This window comes from Monodon monoceros, unplaced genomic scaffold, assembly GCF_005190385.1.
Source record: "Monodon monoceros isolate NGI ecotype Baffin Bay Population unplaced genomic scaffold, NGI_Narwhal_1 Super_Scaffold_11, whole genome shotgun sequence".
NCBI lineage: Eukaryota > Metazoa > Chordata > Mammalia > Artiodactyla > Monodontidae > Monodon > Monodon monoceros.
The window spans coordinates 12,586,220-12,606,464 of NW_021703767.1; the positions used below are offsets into that span (position 1 = coordinate 12,586,220).

At 48.9% G+C, this 20,245-nt stretch overlaps 1 protein-coding gene across 4 annotated transcripts in view; it reads left to right on the top strand.

Annotated features, from left to right (window-relative positions):
* Window positions 1-20,245, top strand: part of URB1 (URB1 ribosome biogenesis homolog) — a 64,250-nt gene that overhangs the window by 41,568 nt on the left and 2,437 nt on the right. For 3 of the 4 annotated variants that reach the window (XM_029214628.1, XM_029214630.1, XM_029214631.1), the window contains 13 exons: window positions 354-412; window positions 1,982-2,175; window positions 3,127-3,237; window positions 3,331-3,394; window positions 5,188-5,359; window positions 5,748-5,850; window positions 12,550-12,710; window positions 13,154-13,265; window positions 14,958-15,064; window positions 15,581-15,724; window positions 16,690-16,799; window positions 18,246-18,443; window positions 19,608-19,849. In XM_029214628.1, coding sequence (XP_029070461.1) covers window positions 354-412; window positions 1,982-2,175; window positions 3,127-3,237; window positions 3,331-3,394; window positions 5,188-5,359; window positions 5,748-5,850; window positions 12,550-12,710; window positions 13,154-13,265; window positions 14,958-15,064; window positions 15,581-15,724; window positions 16,690-16,799; window positions 18,246-18,443; window positions 19,608-19,849 — 1,777 coding nt within the window. The remainder of the gene's footprint in view (window positions 1-353; window positions 413-1,981; window positions 2,176-3,126; window positions 3,238-3,330; window positions 3,395-5,187; window positions 5,360-5,747; window positions 5,851-12,549; window positions 12,711-13,153; window positions 13,266-14,957; window positions 15,065-15,580; window positions 15,725-16,689; window positions 16,800-18,245; window positions 18,444-19,607; window positions 19,850-20,245) is intronic. The other variant, XM_029214629.1, reaches the window with a different exon arrangement.

Genomic DNA, 20,245 nt, shown 5'->3' on the forward strand with positions numbered 1-20,245 from the left:
TTGCCCTGGGTAGATGTTCTCTCGTGTGTTTAAACAGTCACATGTGGCTGCACCTCTGTGTGTTGCAGATCAGTCAGTGCTCTTCAGAATGGTGGACAAAGGGGAAAGTTACACAACTACTTGGGAATTTTCTTTTGGTCATTTGGTGATCATAGGTATGCTAAGACAGAGCAACTAGTGGAAATAACAAAACAATTAAAAAAAATCAAAGTAAGAAGCAACTACAAGCTTTTGCGAATTGCTTGGATAACTATATTCCATATTTACTGTAGGGCTGTAATTTAAATTCTGTGTCCTCTATTTTAAATTAATTCGGATATTCCATATATATTTCTTGCTTTCTTTATTCCTAGAATTCACTTAATGAAGTTGATCCTGGTGATTGGCAGAAATTTGTGAAGACTGGACTCAAGTAAGTTGAATTTATTTTCTTGGTGCTGTTCAGTAAGGCGGTGAGTGTCTTTGCTGGTGCGGGGCCAGTGGTGTAGCTTGTTATTAGCGTAAAGAACGTGGAGGAGCAGTTGCTGCTCCCATTTTGGGCAGACGAGACGAGACAGCAGTGTTGGGGAGGGAAAATGATTTGCCCGTTGACATGTGTGTACTTCTAACAGCGATGAGAGAAGCAGCCTTTAAAAAATGAAATATTTTTTGGGAATTCCCTGGTGGTCCAGTGGTTAGGACTCTGCGCTCCCACTGCCAAGGACCCGGGTTTGATCCCTGGTCAGGGAACTAAGATCCCACAAGCCACGCAGCACGGCCAAAAATAATAATAATAAATAAATTTTTTTTACTGAAATATTTTTTAAAAGCCAGAAATGTGCAGAGAACAATACAGGAGCACCCAGATTTAATAAATGCTGACAGTTTTCTCTATTTGCCCTAATTGCGTCCTTTCCTTCCCTTGCCCCAAAGTGTCACTCTTCTGAGGTTGAGTTTTGTCATGGCCCTGTGCGTTTAACACTTTGGTTGCATGTCAGTATGTCTCTAAACAATAAACCACAGTGTTTATTGAGTTTGACACTGTATACAGATGTATCACTTTATTGTCCCTCTTTTGCACTCAGAAGTTTTTGAGTTACCCATGTTGATACATGGAGATCCCCAGTTCATATAGCCAGTGTCCTACTGGTGGACAGGACCTCCCTTCTTTCCTTCCTTCCTCCCTCCCAACCCTGCAGTGAACATTGCATGTCTCTTTGTGCCCAGGTGCCAGATTTTCTGGGGGAGGGGTCACTTGCTGGCTCTTAATGTGGGCACAACTCCAGTTTTACTAGATTTTTGGATTTGTTCTCCAAGCTGACGTAACATGGTGTGGAAGTTCGTTGTGTCCTCGCTTCCTCACCAGCAGTTGATGTGGTCAGACTCTTTCTTTTCGGCAGTCAGGTAGTCATGGAACGGTATTTCATTGCACCTGTAATTTTCATCGCCCTGATTATTCATCAGTTTGAAACAGAGAAAAACACCCAAGAGAGAGAAATAAGTGAAGGTGAGCCAGAGGGAAATGGCAGCCGAGGGTCACCTTCGTGACATGACGACATTCTTTGAGCCTTTGGTTAATTTGCGTTTCTAGAATGTTCCCTGTGTGCTAAGTGATTCTTAACAATATTCACATATGACTAAAAACTTTTTTCTCCGGAGCATGATGCTTTCATTTCTTTAGTGGGTTCTAAAGGGATTTAAGATGAGAAGGCTTCTGGGGTGTTAGAGGGGCGTTTTGAGTAGCTGAAAGGAAGGAAGGAGGGAAGCTGACCTGGCAGGTAGGCCAGGTCAGAAGTGCTCCCTGTGATGGCTAGGCGACTAGGTATGTGATGCTGCAGGTGTGCTGCAGCAGCATGGGTAGTTTGGGTGATGGGTGTGCGACTGTGCGCTCTAGGATTCTCACCTGTGTGGCATGTTGGAAGTTTTCCTTGATAAAATGTCGAGAAAAAAGGTTTTCTATTGTTTATGAAGCTAGTTTTTCCCTTTGATTCTTGCCTCCCAGATTTCGGTATCAGGACCATGCATTTTTAAAGGCCCTTCGTGCTGCCGTCCAGCTCCTGTATCTTCCGGAAAGCGCCGCACGCTCGCGGCTCACTCAGCTCTCGGTGGTCCACGTGATGCTCACCCAGCACTCCCTGTTCCTGCCCACATTGCTGACGGCTGGAGAGGAGGAAACCCCAGGCAGTCCCATCAGAGGTGATTCTTTACCCCACCTCCCACTTCAGACACGGAGCTTATTCCTGGATTTCATGTGTTCTCAGAGCTAAGGAAGCATTACCCAAACGGTATCCGAATATTTCATGTCTGTCAAATCCAAGCTCAAGAAATGTTTCCTCTGACTTGGGGTCACACAGCAAACGCAGACCTCTCTTCAGAGCCTATTCTGGCCTGCAGAAGCCAGATTTAAGGTTTTCTGCTGTATCGTGGGCAAGCGTTAAAACCTGGGAGTTAGGGGGAGTTAGGAGGGGGGGTTTCTCACCTGGGAGAAATTGTTTAGTTGCGTTAAATGTCTTAATGGGGTGATTGAAACTTTTATCAAGGGCGAAGGGTTCGAAGGTCCCTGTTGGTGGGTCCCTGCTAGGGACTCGTACGGCCCAGGCTTCTTCCCTAGTCGGTTCGGTGAGCGTTTACGTTAGCATGGCGAAGACTGTGGGAGATGGCAGAGGTCTGAGGGGTCCTGCCCTCCCGAAGCCATACCGTGTTTAGAGACAAAATTGGCATCCCCAAACTGTTAGGAATCACTGCAGAGCTGGTCTGTAATAAACTGCTAAACTGGAGAGAACCCTTACCCAAGTTCCTGGTACAGGCAGTAGAAAAAGTAGAAAGGCTCCCCGCTTTCAGGCAGGAGTAGAAATATTAGAGATTTTGGGAACATAATCATGGAGAGAAATGCTTAGGTTTAAAAATCTTTGTTGCCTTAAAGTTTGGGAGGGGGCTTGGAGAGGCTGATGGCAGCCTCGTCAAAGTTGTGTTTATTTTAAAAAAGGAAAAAGCAGGGAAGGGACCAGGTACAGTCCTCAGACCAGTGTTGTCTAGAGAAGGATATCTCAAGCATTTGTGTTTGCTGCAGTGCTTCCTTCTCCACTTTTACTCTGCATGTGCCCATCCCCCTGTATTGCCGGACATGTCAGTGTTCTTTTCTTCCAGAAGCGCTGGTGGACCTAATGTCGGTGGCAATGAGGTTGTGCCCCTCTGTCTGCGAGAGCAGTCACTTCGCGGTGCTCCTCGGGGCCTACGGAGCCTCTCTCAGCGTCCTGGGTGAGGGTGCGGGGACCGGGCGGTGTGATCAGAGCATATGAGGTCTCGGGGGTCACCAGGAAGCTTTCTAAACTGACCCTCAACTGACTTTAGACCAGAAGATCTTACTTCTCCTGCGGGCCTACGAACAGAACAGCCATAGCCTGGTCAACTTCAGGTGAGTGCTGGGCCTGGAGGTGAGAACGGCAGGTCTTGAAGGCCCCACCCAGTGAGCTCCCCCAGGGAAAAGGGGGGCTGGGTGGACCCCTCGGCTCACACACCATTGCCAGCGTGGGCTGCTCTGACCTCTCACTGTGAGGATGGTCCCCGATGGCCAGGCCTGTCTGGGCTGGGCCACCTCACTGGTTGACAGTGTGTGTCTGTCACAGACCTGCCCTCGGACTCACTTCTGACCTGGGGGTCATTTAGTTGATTCTTCTGAAAACCTTTCTCTTGGTGCCTTCCTTTAGGTGGGAGTGACTTAGGTGGGGATCTGTGAAAAGACTGAGGAGCGCTGGCTGGATGTTAATTCCGCCCTCTTCCTTGTCTGTGCGTGCGTGCGTGTGTGTGCACGCGCGCGCGGTGTCTGTCCCTGGATTTGTCTCTTTCCTGTCTGTCTGTCTCTGTGTCTGTCTGTCTCTCCTGGGTTCCCAGGGGCCGCTTGCTCCTTGGCCAGCATGGCTTTGGGCCCTGAGGGGCTGGGCTGATGCCTCTCCCTTTGGGCCCTGCCTGAGCTCTGCAAGGGCCGGGGTTAAGCTATTCATAGACAGCATCTGAGATTCTCTTTGCTGCCCTAGTTTCTTTTCTCCTTAATTTGGGACCAGCACCCCAGCATCTACCCAGTACATAAGAAGAGCTTTGTGTGCTGAGACAGGAAGTAAGCTTACTGGGCCAAGAAAAATAGTTCAGGAGAACTCTGCAGGGAAGGGAAAAATATATTTCCCTTGTAGAATTCTTTTTTTTTTTTTAAAGATTAAAGATGTATTAGCCTAGAAGGCCCCCGCCCCCCTCCCCAAAAAAAACAGTAAAGAGAACCATTTTCTGCCTCTTAAAAGAGTCCAGGTCATGAATAAACATTGTCTCTCCCTTCCCCTCGTGGCCTCACCCACTTACTGCCTTGGAGGTGGTGCTGTGTCAGTTGTATTCTTTCTGGAATAAACAGCCCCTGTGTACACGAGGGAGAGGAGAGAAAACAGAAGCAGTCTCCCTCACAGTGAAGAGCGAGCCGTCCTACCCAACCCCCGCAGCCTCAGAACCCCCTCTCCGGTTAATGGAAGTCACACAAGGGTGCCCTGGGCGCGGACGGGTTCAGTCGCTTTCCAGGAGGAAGGCAAGGTGACCTCTCTGGGCGGCTGCCATGGGGACTGGTGGTGCGAAAGGTAGAGCTGGGGACGGCGCCAAGGCTGTGCACTGGACCTGGTCTGCTCACGGCCCCGTGGCAACGAGGAAAGGTTTGTATCAGTAGAGCATCATTGAGCTGCCAGGGTTCTGCCGCTGTGCCCAGCACACACTCTGGAGCCAGACTCCCCAAATTTGAATTCCTGTTCTGCCACTTACCAGCTGGGCAGGGGACCAGCTGAGCAGCGTTCCAGATCCTCTCTGTGTCTCTCTTCCCGCATTTGCAAAATAAGGATGACGCTAGTACGTACCTTATGGGATAGCCGTGCAGATTAAGTGAAATGAATACACCTGAAAGGTTTACAATAGTGCCTGGCACATCATAAACTCTCTGTAAGTGTTGGCCTGCATCATCCCCGACACTGTCACACCACCCTCATCATTGTCAACCTCTCCGTCACTCCCACCTTCCCCCTAAGTTATGATGGGGATTAAATGATACAACACAGGACATGTGCTCAGTGCCTGGCGTGCTAGCTGCTCGACAAAGCTACCTGCAGTGCCATCATCACCATTGTCACCCCTGTTCCCGATGGGGCCCTGTGACCAGTCTGCTCTCCCATCCGGCTCTAGGCTGCTAGCCTGGGGCCCAGCGGCCGTGGAGCATCAGAAGACGTGCCAGAGCCTGGGCAAGTCACTGTGGCAGCAGCCGAGCGTCGGGGACATCCTCCGCCTGCTGGATCCGGACCGCATGATGAAGACTGTCCTCCACTTCCCCCAGAACCGGAGACTGCTGCCCCCCGAGGTGCGGGGGGCCCAGGGGGGAGCTGTCAGGTTTTAGCTGCTATAAAATACAAGCACTGCTTTTCTTGTGATTTGTTAACTTTTTATAAGTAAAATTCCAACCATATGCAAAGGTACAGAGACAGGACCCATATACCCACCACCCAGCTTCAAAACTTATCAGCACTGACCATACTTGTTTCTCTTACAACTTCTTTCCACAAAAGCAAATATCAAAGGTATAATTTCATGTACAAGCACTGTTGTTGTTGTTTTTTAATAGAACCATTTTTTAATGGGCTTGGATATTCATAATAATTTGAACTCTAGGTAATAGTGGGTAAACATTCACATGGTGTTACGCTTACGCAGTTGAACCACACGTTTCTGTTTGTCTCGGGCTATTTCAGGACACACAGGAACCGATATTTAAAGACAGGAGCACGATGGATCTCAGTGACCTTTATGACCCCTGTTTCCTCCTTCATCTCTTCAGTGAATTGACCAGGCCAGGTAATTGCAGCCTTCCGGGTGGGTTGAGGGGGCATGATTATTACCGTAATTACCAAATTAGGACCTTAATCTTGAAAATAATTCTTGAAGGATCTTCAGCTGCCTTCTCACCTTTCCATTCCAGTGATTTTCAGCAAAGTAACAGTTAATGTTTTGAATACACAGTGATTTTTTTTTTAATTATAATTTTAAAATCTGGGAGTGTCCCTTTGTCTTTGATGTTTTCCTAATTTTAATGACAAGAGCATTTTCTGAATTTTCACTGAATAGTGGTCACATACCAGCAGAAATGAGAGACTTTGTCTTTGACAATGAGTGAGAGCCTGCTAAGGTTGGCTTTTTCTTGGTTTAAGTATATTTTTGAAATTGTATTTTGTGTCTACTACCCTGAGGGTGGGAATCTTTGTGGGTGAATGCTTCGGAGAGATAGAAAGAACAGAAACGTGTATCAATACACGCTGGTAAAGGCCAGCGTCTGATTCCCAGGCTGGTCAGGTCTGTTGGTTTGGGGCATTTTGTCGGTGATTGGTGTGTATTTTTTTTGTGGTACGCGGGCCTCTCACTGCTGTGGCCTCTCCCGTTGCGGAGCACAGGCTCCGGACGCACAGGCTCAGTGGCCATGGCTCACGGGCCCAGCCGCTTCGCGGCATGCGGGATCTTCCCGGACCGGGGCACGAACCCGTGTCCCCCGCACCGGCAGGCGGACTCTCAACCACCGCGCCACCGGGGAAGCCCTGAATTTGCGTTTTCTTAATGGCTAATGATGATGAACATCTTGTGGCTTATGTACCATCTGTAATCCTCTTTGGTAAAGCATCAGTTCATGTCTTTTGCCCTTTTATTCTAATGGGTTTTGTTTGTTTGTTTGTTTTTACTGTTGAGCTTTGAGGGTTATTTATATATTGTAGCTATTAGTCCTTTGTTTGATATGTGATTTGCAAATATTTTCTCCCACTGTGTAGCTTATCTTTTCACCTTCTTAACAGAGTTTTTCAAAGAGCAGCAGTTTTCAATTTTGATGAAGTCCAGTTTATCAGTTCTTCCTTTTATGGGTCATGCTTTGGTGTCAAGTCTTAAGAACTCTTTGCCCATCGCTCCATCCTAAAGAATTTCTCCCATGTTTATTTCTGAAAGTTTTATAGTTGTAGGTTTTACATTTAAGTCTGTGGCCTATTTTGAGTTAATTTTTGTATAAGGTGTGAAGTTTAGGTCCAGCTTCATTTTTTCGCCTGTGGGTGTTCCGATCCCGTCCCCACTTGTCGGTCCTCCATCTGTCCTCCTCGCCCTTCCTCCTGGTTACTGCCAGGCTGGGGAGTCCCGGCGCCCCTGCACTGACACTTCCTGGCTGGGAGGGCAGGAGTGGCCATTACTGCTCCTCACGTGGCCTCCACTGGCACCAAGCGGGAGCCTCGTCCTTCCTCTGTATTAGGGTCCCTCCGATGCCCAGTGGGGACCAGCCAGCGTGAAGCCTGAGGGGCTCCCTCACTTCTCCCTCCTGGTTGTAATGGCCGTGTAGATTAGGTGCACCAGGAAACCATGCCTCACTGATTGCCCCGTTTTCTCCCCTTTTAAACTTGATGGTCTTTTTATACTCAAATGCTCTTCCTTATGGATTTGCTGATCCTCTACCACTGCCCTTAGTTCCTAACAGAAAGATGAGAGGGCTGTGTTCTCAGAGACTAGCCTCTCCATGAACACTGGGTTCTGTGGCTGAGCTAGAGTTTCTTTGCAAGAGAGCAGGGGCATTTCATTGCATGCACATGTCAGATGGTGATGATGGCCAGCAGATATCTTAACTGCCCTGGTGGCTATTAGCAGCGGCCAAGTAAGGCACATCTACTACGCTCTTTGATTCCCCCCAGGTCTTGGCAGTGCTGGCTAAGTCTGTTTCTCATCAAACATGAAAACAGATTTTCCACAGTCTAAAAATATGATGCAACTTGAGTGAATTATAACAAATCATTTAGTCTGTTGCTCTTTCAGGAGAGCTTTTAGGAGACAGAAGGCAAAGGCTTGGAAAACAGTAGAGAAATAGTAAAAATCAGGGCAGTGTTTTTCCCAGAATCTTGGATAGTGGGGGTAAGAGGGAAGGACAGGATCTGGAAGGCCTTTTGTGAAGAGAGGTAACTAGTAAATGCTCTTTCAAGTTAGGGAAATCTCCAAATACAGCCGCTTTTACATTTTATTGGTATAATATAGGTAGAAAAATTTGCAGAGCATGTCTACCCAGAAAGGACTTGCAGTAGCTTAAAATACTGCTTATACCAAAATCATTCATGTTGACGTAGAAAATTTTAAAAAGCATATAAGTGGATAGGGAAATAGTTATGCAACACAAATAAGCAAACCAAGAAAAACTAGGTTCATTAAATTTTGCTCTGGGCTACTTATAATCCAGAACAACAAAAAAATGGAAGCATAATATTTTTAAACAAATTTCATCATCTGATAAAAGGAAGTAATACCAGTTCAACAGGAGAGGAAAATTCCTAGCAGTAAAATGATAAGTTGAACAGAACAGAAATCTGTGAACAGTATAATGGCCAAAGGTTTACTATGGTTGAATTGTCAGTGAATCTGTTTTTCATTTTACTATTTTTTAAAAAGTTTCTATTCCATTTACTGTTGCCCTGGTGGATAACTAAACATGAACAATGTTTTAAGTAAACTTTTATTGAAGTGTGATATATAGACACCAGTGCAAATCTTATATGTGTGGCTCAAGTTTTGGTGAAACCACTGGCCAGATAGGAACAGAACATAATCGGCAGCTCCTCCTCAGGCCCCTTCCTGGCCAGGGCCCCTTCCTCCCCAGTAGGGACCAGTGTCCTGTATTTGAACTTTATGTAAATGGCATTAAACACTTTCTATTCTTTTGTATGAGCTTCATTTATCTACATTATATTTGTGAGATTCATCCATGCTGTGTGTAGCACAAGTTCTCCACAGCATGTTTTTACTTCCTGCAGTGGCACCTGGGTCCAAGTGTTGCTAAACATTCTACAGTCCTAAACTGGGTCACCTCCTCCTACCTCCTGCCTCTGGTGACCACAAATCTGATTAGTTTGTATGCGTGGTGGCCAGCCTTCAAAGAAACTCGTCTCACTGCCTTTGCTGAAAGTGGAACCTGTTTTCTTAACCTTACTGCTTCTTTTCTTTGAGTCCTTGGCTGAAAAGCAGGGCCAGCCAAGGCTGTTAGCAATGGCAGTGACAAATGCTTTTTCCACAGCAAATTCTTGTCCTCAAGAGAACCGGGCTGAACTCTTTGGCTCCTAATTCACAGAACAGGGAGGCCCACGTGCGGTTCTCACCAGACTACTGGACACAGGCTCCATGGACCGCTCCCTGTGATGAGCCTTCCTGGCCAGGCCGCCTCTAGGAGATGGTGTGGGAGGAGGCGTGATGAACAGCTCTTTATGCTCCGACAGCACAGCTGCACTGCCACCAAAGCCCATAAAACGTGGGGTGCTTTTTCTTTTAATCCTTGATAATTGTCCTGGTTAAGCCATTTTGGTTTGAAAATCTGTTATCACAAGGCCGAATCTCTATTTATGAAGTTCTTAAAACAAAGAGAATGGTATTTATAACAGTTTTTTGATAGCCTATTATGTTTTCAACACTCAAGGGAAGCTCTTTTCCATACATGTTACAAAGCCAAGACTTCCGGAGAATAACAGAGATGACCACAGAACATGAAGTTGACTTTTCCTCATGGACACGTGGAAAATCCTTTTGTCTTAGAGAGTGTTAGTGATTACTAAAAATATCCCTGCTGAGTACTAGCTATTTTTGGTAAGTGTAATATTAAATGTTTAGAGTGTTCTCTTTTCCAGATTTATTCCACTTATGTCTGTTTGTTATGTAGGTATGGAGGTATCTTAAACATATCTCATCTTTTCCAAAACAATATAATTTTATCCCTCAGTTTGATGCTTTGTAAAGCATTTGGCATTTTTTTCCCCCTCCCATCAAAAGTAGTCACTTGTTAGAAATGAGAAAATTTAGTCCATAAGCTGTTAGAGCCCAAGAGTCTTCTAATTATTCTTTTTCCATCCTTTTACTTTTTCTTTCCTTCCAGTTTTATTGAGATATAATTGGCATACAGCACTGTATAAGTTTAAGATGTACAACATAGTGACTTTACTTAACATACATCATGCAGCGATTACGACAGTAAGTTTAGTGAACATCCGTCATCTCATATACATATAAAATTAAAGAAATATAAAAAATTTTTTTCCTTGTGATGAGAACTCAGCATTTCCTCTCTTAACAACTTTCATATATAACATACGGCAGTGTTAATTATATTTACCATGTTGTACATTGCATCCCTCGTACTTATTTATCTTATAACTGGAAGTTTGTGCCTTTTGACTGCCTTCATCCATTTTCCCTCCTCCTACCTCCTGCCTCTGGTGACCACAAATCTGATCTCTTTTCCTGTGGGTTTGTTTGTTTGTTGTTTTCAAGTATAGTTGACCTACAGCACTGTTAGTTCCTGGTGCGTAACATAGTGATTACCTATTTCTCTACATTTCAAAATAATCACCACTCTATCCTTTTACTTAAAATCTGCATCTTGAGGTTAAAAGTGGTTTCTTGTAGACAGCGTATACTTGGGTTTTGTTTTTATATCCAGTCTGACCGTCTCTGCCTTTTAATTGGAATGTATACACCATTTACATTTAATGTGATTATCAATCTGATTCCACTTTATCTTCTTTTTTTTGGCTTTTAGCTATAATTTGTGTGTGTGCTTGTCAGCATATGTACGTGTGTGTGTGTGTGTGTGTGTGTGTATATGTGTTTTTGTGTGCATGTGTGTGTTGGTTGCTTTAGGGTTTATGGTATACATCTTCAATTTATTGTGGTTTACTTTCAAGTGAGATTATACCACTTCATGGATAGTAGAAGCACCTTACAATAATATATATCTCTCCCCTCCTGGCTTTGCGCTATAATTATCATACATTTTCCATCTGTTGATAAATGTTAAAAAGCCTACAATACGTGGTTGTTTTTGCTTCAGACTGTCATTTACCTTTTCAAGGGATTTAAATATTTTGTTTACCCCATAGTTATCATCCCTTGTTCTCTTCATTCCTTTGTGTAGGTTCAGATTTCCATCTTCTATCATTTTCCTTCTCATCAAAATACTTTTAAGAATTCTTATAGTTCAAGGCTGTTGGTGATCAATTCTTTCAGCTTTTAGTCTTAACTTTTGAAAGATTTTCATGGGGTAGGAAATTCTCGGTTGACAGGTTTTTTTCTCATTGTACTTTAAAGATGTTGTCACCTTGATTCTGGATTGCATTGTTTCTAACAAGAAACAGTGTTCTTATCTTTGTTCCGCTCTATGTTTTGTGACCACTTTTAAGATTTTTTTAATCACCAGTTTCAAGCAATTCGATTATGATAAGGCTGGGTGTAATTTTCTTTATGTTTTTTGTGTTTGGGGTGTTCATTGAGCTTCTTGGGCCTGTAGGTCTGTGGTTTTGTCAAATTTGGAAACGTTTTGGCCATTATTTCTTCATTTTTAGGGACTCCAGTTATACATGCATTAGCCTGCTTGAAATTGCCCCACAGCTCAGTGATGCTCATGCTTTTAAAATTCTTTCTCTCTGTGTTTCAGTTTGGTTAGATTCTGTTGCTGTCTTCAGGTTCACTGTTCTTTTTTTCTTCGATGTCTAATCTGATCAGCCCATCTAGTGCATTTTTCTTTTTTGTTTGTTTGGTCTTTTGTTTGTTTTATTGAAGTATAGTTGATTTACAGTGTACTTATGTCAAACCTAATCTCCCAATTCATCTCACCCTCCCCAGGTGACCTATCCCTGTTCTGAGGTTTTTCTTGACAATGTTTATATTGTAAAAAGGCCTGGGTTTTTGTTAAAGAGGATTTGAAGTGTCCTGAATTGCAGGTGTGATCAAGTGGGTCCCCTCATGTATCCGACCTTCTCTCCCATCACATCCTCTCCTGGAGTAACGTGAGTTTTTCAGGGCCTCACAGGTGATGAGAGAATATCAGCCAGCCAGCTCTGGGCTGTAGCTTTTGTTCAGGCTTGGTGAGCCGCTCTTCTGTGAGATTTCTGTCACATGTTTGAAGAAAGAACTAGGGTTGCAGAGTGGATATAAGTTAATCCTTCGTAAAATCGATAGTCCAGCTCAGACCAGTTCACCTTGGCTGTATCTCCCAGCATCGCCGCCTTACGTATTTTCCTTGGCCGTGTTTGTAGGTGGGAACTCAGAGGCCGAGGGCTGAACACGGTAGACCCGAGAGCCGGCTTTCTCTGCTGACCCTCCGGTTGTGTCCCCCAGGCCTCCGCATGCTGGGATCTCAGTGGTGGGTCCGAATGTCACCTCTGATCTCTGGTTCACTGGGTATCTGTGAGAAGTAAGGAAAGATTCCTGGGATTCTTGGGATTTACAAGCATCTTAGAAACTGAAGGCATGTGGTTATTGCCACGGAAGGGGAGAGAGTCTTTTACCCGGCTTCAGCAGAAGTTAAGGAGTGCAGGAGGAAGACTTGCATTTCTTGTACCTAGCGCGCACACGTAGCTGATGGTGGTAAGACGCGAGAGCAAATGGAATTCTCTGTGTTGCACGAGCGTCACGGAATCATAGCATGTGTGTGTGTGTGTGTGTGTGTGTGTGTGTGTGTGTGTGTGTGTAGTTAATGCTGTATTTTATTTCCCTCAGAATTTGTGGTGGATTGTCGGAAATTTGTGGATTCAAATGCTCTGGGCCTAACTGTCACAGCCCTCAGCAGCTACGACTCCCTGATGCGAGCTGCGGCCTACTCCGTGCTGGCAGCCTACTACTCACAGCTGGAGGGGGCACGCTTCCGGGAGCAGCCCCAGGTGAGCGGGGCTGCGGGGATGGCTCTCCGCCCGGCCTGGTGGAAGGATTTCCTAAGGAGATCAGAGGTGTTGCCGGGAGACTGATACAGGACAAAGTCTGTCCCCTGCTGGGGGAGGACGGGTGATGCCTGAGGCTGTCTCGGGTCCTCAGCCCCGGGAGATGGAGACAGGTCTCCCCTTACAAGTGGTCTTCTTGTGTTGTGGTGGGCAGAGCAGTTCTAATTTCTGTTGAACTCAGGGGTGATGGCAGCTGTCACCCAGGACACACAGAGCCTCAGAAGCTGCGCCCTGAGGTGGTGGGGACAGGCGTCACCTTGGGTGGTCCCTGGGGTGCGAGGAGCAGGCCACTCTGCAAAGCCGTGGTTTAGGCTGTACAAGATAAGGCTGATCACAGACGTTCTGCAAATTCTCTTTTTTTTCCGCCCCTTTTTCCTGGTTTGAAGGTACTGTACCTGTTGGACGTAGTCCGGAACGGGATCCGAACTAAGAACATGAGACTCACCTTCACCTTGACTCTCTTCATCGCCAAAGCAGCCTTGCAAATTTTGAAACCAGGTACCACTGACAGGATCAGGTTGGGGTGAGGTGGAAAGTTTGAGGCTGAGCAAGGCCACTTGGAGGCGTTCATCCCGCAGGCGTAACCAGTCCATCACACGTGTGAGGGAGACGGATCAGGGTCACACGTGCACAGCACAGAAGAGTGTGTGTGATGGGGGAGATTACGTGTTCCTGTTTGCCTGTAGGGGTATAAAGCTGTGGTAAAGCAAATCACAGCTCCCACCAAAGGGGCTGCTCGGGGGCGTCACGGATCCATACGCGAGCGCTTAGAGGGACCTGACACGGAGGCCCGTCCGTGGTGGCAGCTGCCGCTCTGAGCTCGGGGGTCAGCATCAGTGTAGCTCACCAGCTAGAGGACAAGCGGCCTGTGGGTCCCGTGCAGGTGTCACCCAGGGCATGGAACACGAAACACTCCACTTTGTTCCTCACAGCAGGGCAGCGCCGAGGCAGTGTGAGCATAAGTCAGTCTATCATAGGACCTTTTTTTTTTTTGGTAATTAGTGAAAAGTCGTAGAATGTTGATAACGTTAGGGACCACAGGGTTCTTTGGAGGTAACACGGTTGTTTTTAGATGAGGAGATAGCCTCCCAGCTGGGGCCCCCAAGGTTAAATAGCTTGTTCAAGGCCCCACAATCAACCTGTAGTCAAGTTGCTGTTAGAATTCAGATTTGATTTTCATGTCCTCCGTATCTTTATTTTTGGCTGCGTTGGGTCTTTGTTGCTGCGCACGGGCTTTCTCTAGTTGTGGCGAGCGGGGGCTGCTCTTCGTTGCGGTGCGTGGGCTTCTCATTGCGGTGGCTTCTCCTGTTTCAGAGCACGGGCTCTAGGCACTCGGGCTTCAGTAGTTGTGGCTCAGGGGCTCCAGAGCGCAGGCTCAGTAGTTGTGGCGCACGGGCTTAGTTGCTCTGCGGCATGTGGGATCTTCCCGGACCAGGGCTTGAACCTGTGTCCCCTGTGTTGGCAGGCGGATTCTTAACCACTGTGCCGCCAGGGAAGTTCCCCCGTATCATTTTTATTACATGTTTTTTTCTTTACCTTAGAAATTACGGGAGGAAAGAAGGTAATTAGCCATTTAGACTCCAAAGGAACAAACTCTTCTGTGAAAATACCCCAGCAGAGGTCACGGTGGATGGTCTTGGCCTCCCATCCAGCCTGTGCCCCCCAGGCAAGCTGTCCCACATCAGACCTGCTGTCGGTGTTGGAGCACAGGGCAACATCAGTGGTCCAGGGTTGGGACCGGGGGAGGAGGTGTCGGCCCCGCTGCATTCAAGGGCCAAGTGACCCAGGGCGCGTGTGAGCCCCCTTTGCTGTGGCAGTTTCCTCAGTGGGAGGCCGGTGGGCTGGGTGTTAGCCCTGTGCTGTCTGAGGTGTGGCCAGGCCCCACTCTCCCCACCAGCTGATTAGAGTTTAGGCAGTGGGCTCATGCCTGGGGAGGGGTGACGTCTCCGAAGGACTGGACATCCTCACGTGGTTCCTGGGCCGCAAGAGAAGCCCGTGTGCTGTGTAGAGCTAAGGTGTCTTAACTGCGTTTTAATTCTTGAGAACTAATAACCTGGATAAGGATTGGAAAGCCCCGAGGGGGCAGGGATTTATGTCTGACCGCCCCCCAGGGCCCTGCTCCCCTACTCCAGCCGGCCACGGGGTGTCCTCTTGGCACTATGGTGAGTGACTGTCTGCTTGTGTTCACAGAGGAGCACATGTATTTGAAGGTCAACAAGTTCCTGCTGTCCCATGAGTACCTGAACATGAACAAAGTTCCAGGCTTCTACCAGTTCTTCTACAGCTCGGACTTCGAGGTAATGCTCTGAGGTCTCGGGGTCCTGGAAAGACTCCTAAATGGGATGCTCAGCCACTGCGCTGACGTTTCCCCGAGGAGACTGTCAGCTACAGAGCACAGGCTGGGGTGGAGCTCGGGGCCAGGTGGGCCTATGTGTGGAAACGCTTCCCATTCCACACCTTGATTCTTGGGTGGCTTCTCAGACCTCGCAGACTGCTCCAGAGGCCTCGAGTCGTGGCCTCCTCGTTCTGTTTTCTTGGTGAAGCCCTGGCTTGAATACTAGTGTGCTTTTACAGAACACCCCCTGTGAGTAAGCACAGTCTACTGTGTAAACTTGACCTGGTCCCTCATTCCTGACCTGGAGAAATGGAAGCAGAGGAGATGGAGGGTTTTTAATAACATACCCAGAAACGGAGGGTGGGGGCGGCTGTGCTGCAGCCTTTGCCCCCAGTTGAAAGTACTGGCGTTCGAAGAGTTTTCAGGGGAAAAGGCCTTCACTTATTTAACGATAGTTTCTTGGTTGCTTGGGTTACAGCAGAAGACGGAGCGGGAGTGGATGTTTGGGCTTCTGCGCCAGGGGATGCGGGACAAGTACTGCTACGAGCTCTGCGCCAGGCGGGGCGTCCTCCACGTCATCCTGTCCTTCTTCAGCAGCCCGCTCTGCGACGACGTGGCCCAGGTAGGCGGCCAGCGCTCCTGGGGGGCTGAGGCCTGGGCCCTTGCACGGGGTTCCATCTGCCAGCCAAGTCCCCGTGGAGTCCCACCCAGCCTGGCCTCCCGATTCTACATTAGCTTCCGCTGCCCTGGCCTGGGGGCAGGGCCTGTGGAGAGGGAGGGAGGTAATGAGTACCCAGGTGGCTCTGGAACGGCTGAAAGCTCTAGAAACTCGTCACCCCATAAATGACTGAGGTGCTTGGAGACACGCCCGAGCCACCAGGATGTCTCACGATGCACAGAAGCTGCAGGTTATCAAAACTCGGCTGGGAAAATGAGTCGGGAGTCGAACCTGCCTGCCTCACAGCTGACGAGGGAGTCTGCCCATTAGCTCTGCCCCTGGAGCCAGAGCTCATGTCGCACGAGATGTAACTGGGAGAATTCATCAGTATTTTGATTAATTTCTAGCCCGGTCAGCTTCTGCTTGTGGTATCATGTAAAATGTGGGTAAATAGGAGTGAGTTTGAATAAACGGAATTCGAGTACGGTAGATTTCCATTTTTTACAGCATGTGAGAACTCTAAAGCACCCAGTTAACAGTTCCAGCAGGAGTCCCATCTTTCTGTCCCCTCCAGGTGGTAAAATCAAGGCAATGAATGAGCCGCCCGCAGTTCATGGCTGGGCTAGAAATGGGTCCGCCCTCCTCCCCACTCAGATGCAGGCCGTGTGGCTTCCGTGCTGTGTCTCTGCTTGTGGTGGATTAGCGGGTGGGCATCCCCGGGCCCGAGCTCGCTGTGGCCGTCTGTGTGCTCTGGCTGTCACTGTGGGGAAGGGTGGTCTCACATGGCCACCACCTTTGCGGACTTAGCAGATGGCACGCGCAGCCCCCGCCTGTAACTGGAACATAGCATTCGATTTTTTAAAGTGTTCCCTGGATCAAGTAAGTCAGGTTTTCCCACTGAAGAGTAACTTTCTGTTCTGGGTTTGCAGAATTGGGTTTTGGAAATTCTGCAGAATGCTGCCCGGGATGCCAAATCTGCCTATGAGATCCTGCGGGATTACAGCCTCTTAACGTGGATCCTCCACATCCTGGAGAGCAAGTAAGCACCGTGTGTGTGTGTGTCTGTGTCTGTGTATGTGTGTCTGTGTGTGTGTGTGACTGTGTCTGTGTGTGTGTCTGTGTCTCTGTGTGTGTGTGTGTGAGAGCGAGAGAGTGTGTGTGCTGTGCGTCAAGCAGAAGGAGGTGACACGGAGACCGTGGCACCTCCTGCCATCTCTCGTGTCTGCTGGAAGTGTCCCGGAGAATCTGTGTTCCCGAAACAGCATCCTCTACAACACCTTTCTGTCTCTTGTGCCAGGTCCAGGCTCCTCCCCTGGAGTGGGGTCCCCCATCTGAGGTTTCAAGGTCTCTGCCCTTCCTGAGGCAGAAACAGGGAGCTCCTGTTTCAGGAACGCTCATGCGGTGATGTGGGCTCGCACTCCACTCCCGCCCAGGGTCAAGGTGCTCGGCGAAGAGCCGGTGCCGGAGCAGCGTCGAGGGCTGGAGTGGGTGTTTGTCTTGTTACTGGGGCTGCTGTCACCGGGTGGCTCAAACGACACAGTTTCATTTTCTCGCCTTCTGGAGGCTGGAAGTCTGAGATCAGGGGGCCAGCATGGTTGGGTTTGGTGGGAGCTCGTTTCCTGGCAAACACACTGCCGACTATGTCCTCACATGACCAGGGAGAGAGAATGAGAGAGCTCTGGTCTCTTTCTCTTCTTACAGGACATTAATCCCATCATGGGGGCTCCATCCTCATGACTTCTAAACCTAATGGCTTCCCAAAGGCCCCACCTCCAAATATAGTCCCATTGGGGTTAGGGCTTCAGCATCTGAATGGGGCGGGGGACACGGTTCAGTCCATAGTGTGATCTGTTTTGATTCCTAACACTCTCCTAAGTTTGAGGCTGTGTGAAAAGATGAAGACCTTGTCTCAGCAGACAGCTCTTGGTGGCAGGGATCTTTCTTTCAAACAGCTACCTATGATGATAAGCCTGGGGATATCCAGGCTCTTTCATGCATTTTTTTTTCCTTTTGTGCATTTTTTAAAAAGAATTAAAAGATTTTTCTCTGAAAGAAAGTAATGTCTTATATCTAAAGGCAGCACTGGCTGATTATCTGTTCCTGGCTGTTACCTTCATGCTTTAGGGTTGAGTTGTTCTCGTGGGCGGGAAGGCTCTTCTTACGGTGCCGCAGCGGCTCCAGAATGTCCCTTTAGTGGGGACTGAGGTGGTTGGCTGTCTAGAAAGGAGGGTTGGGGCCTCGCCCTGGGGTGGAGCTTCATTTCTGTAGCAGACATCCTGTGTTCACTTAGATGCTGTGTCCCCCTCTTTGGGGGCTGCAGCGGGAGGTGCGAGGATAGATGGTTGGGGGAGAGGGGAGGAGTCTGCCACTTGGGATGGTCACCACCGTCGCAGTCTCTTCCATGGTTGCCGCCCACTCCCTCCAGGAGATGTCACTGGGAGGAGAGGATGTGACAGACAGTGGACTTTCCCACATTTGATTTCAGGTTCCTGGAGACTCAGCTGCTCTCCAACCTCATCTCCCTGCTGCACACGCTGTGGGTGACCACCCTGGGGGACAGAGGCGTGGAGGCAGGGGAGCAGCCTCCTTGCAAGCCTGGGTCCCAGGAGCCCCCGAAGCTGCTCGCCCTGCACTTGGTCGACGAGTTCCTCTACGTTCTCCTTGTGCTCACGAAGCACCTGAGGTAAGCCCCTCCCCACTGGCCATGACCCCTTGGAGGTCACGGCTCCACAGGTAGGCTCTGGGCGGGGGCTGCCATCCCTTCGGTGACGTCAGGAAACCTACTTCAGCTGCTCTTCTTTCCACGTCAACTTCAGGAGGTTCCTTTCAAGGCCCTGAGAACTTAGCACACTTGAAAAACCTAAAGCCTGTCATTCCAGATCATTTTTAGCAGCAAACCATCTAGTGGACTTTTGGATCCAAGCACTCAAAATGCTTTATAGAAAGAACATATTTTCCATGATCTAAGCCTAGGAAAGTTAAGCTGTTCCCAAACTCGCCTCCGCTTTCATTAGCCTATGGGCTCCCTTATCCATGAATTCCTTGAAAATTTCAGTATTTTCCCCTCGGAATTATACTCTTGGTTTCCTCAGGAGAGCTCAGTTCTTCTCAGATTCTACTGTGTTAGAGAAAATACACTGTGTGCCCTCAGATTTCTGATTTGGGAACAGGGGTATGCTGATTGAAACCAGAGGATCGATAGCCAATGGATTGTCATCTCGGAATGAAACTTTCTTGATAAAGAACCGGGCGTTTGGTTTTCTGTTGTTTGGAATTCAATTGTTGGATTCATACCAGAGCGCCCGTTTCTTATTTTGGGGTTGTCCCAAGACACGTTGGTCTCTGAGAACCGATTGTTATTCAGAATACTGATTGTAAATGTTAAAATTGTGGAAGGCAGATGGTTTTGAATTTTAAATTCCTTAGAACTCGGAGGGAAGTGCGTCCCCACAGTGCCCACCGTCAGGTTTGGCCGTGGGTGGTGCCGTCCCCGGGCTTTGCCGAGCCTTTTCCCTCGAGGCTGAGAGTTCCTGAGTCGGAGAGGAACTGGCGGTCCTGGAGCTGTTTAGCGTGGCAGCGGGCACCCTCACCGCAGGCTCTGCCCAGCTCTCCCGGTTTCCAGAGCGCTTTCTGTGCCTCCAGGGTGGAGCTCAGACTCCGGGCCCCAATTCTGCCTCCCCTGGAGGGGCTCCCTGTTTCCTGCGCTGTGCGCTGGGCTCCACGCTCTTGTCTGTTGTGAAGGGTCGCCCGGGCTGTGAGTGGACGGTGTGCTGAGCTGCAGGACGAGGTCCTGGGCTGCCAGACAAGGAGGTGGCCCTGGCTCAGTCCGTGGCGTTGGCTCCCGCAGGCCCGCCTTGGCCTCCACCCAGCTCACCAGCTTCTTTGGGGCACTCGACTCCGTGCTGAGGTACCGGGCCACCGTGCTGCAGGCCTTCAGGGACATGAACCGCTTCACCGTGAACGAGACTGTGCTGTCCACCAGGGATGCCCTCGTCCTCCTGCACCAGTGGAGCCTCGTCGAGAGAGACGTCAGGCTCCAGGAGGACCTGAGAGCAGCCGCGGAGAGATGCCAAGTCAGGGAGCTGCTGAGTGAGTGTCGGACCCGCTCCCCAAGCTGTGCTCGCTGCCCCGCGGAGCAGCCGGAGTCTTACCGTCCCTGAGCTGCATGTCTGCAGCTTAGAGACAGGGCCTGTCCGTCTTCATAGCCCGAGAGGGAGCGGAGGGCCGGCTTTGAGTCCCAGCTCTGCCGCTAACCAGCGCTCAGCACGGGTCACAGGGAAGCACTGAGCACTCGCTGTGCTCCAAGTGTGGGGACGCGTCCCGGGAGGGCACAGCCCGTGGGCCGCCCCACCATCTGCATCTGTGTGTGTGTTAGTTGGTGGGCGGAACACCAGTCTCACCGCTTTTTCTCTTTCCTGTGTGTGTGTGTGTGTGTGTGTGCGCGCGTGCGTATGTGTGTGTGTGTTGTGTGTGTGTGTGTGTGTA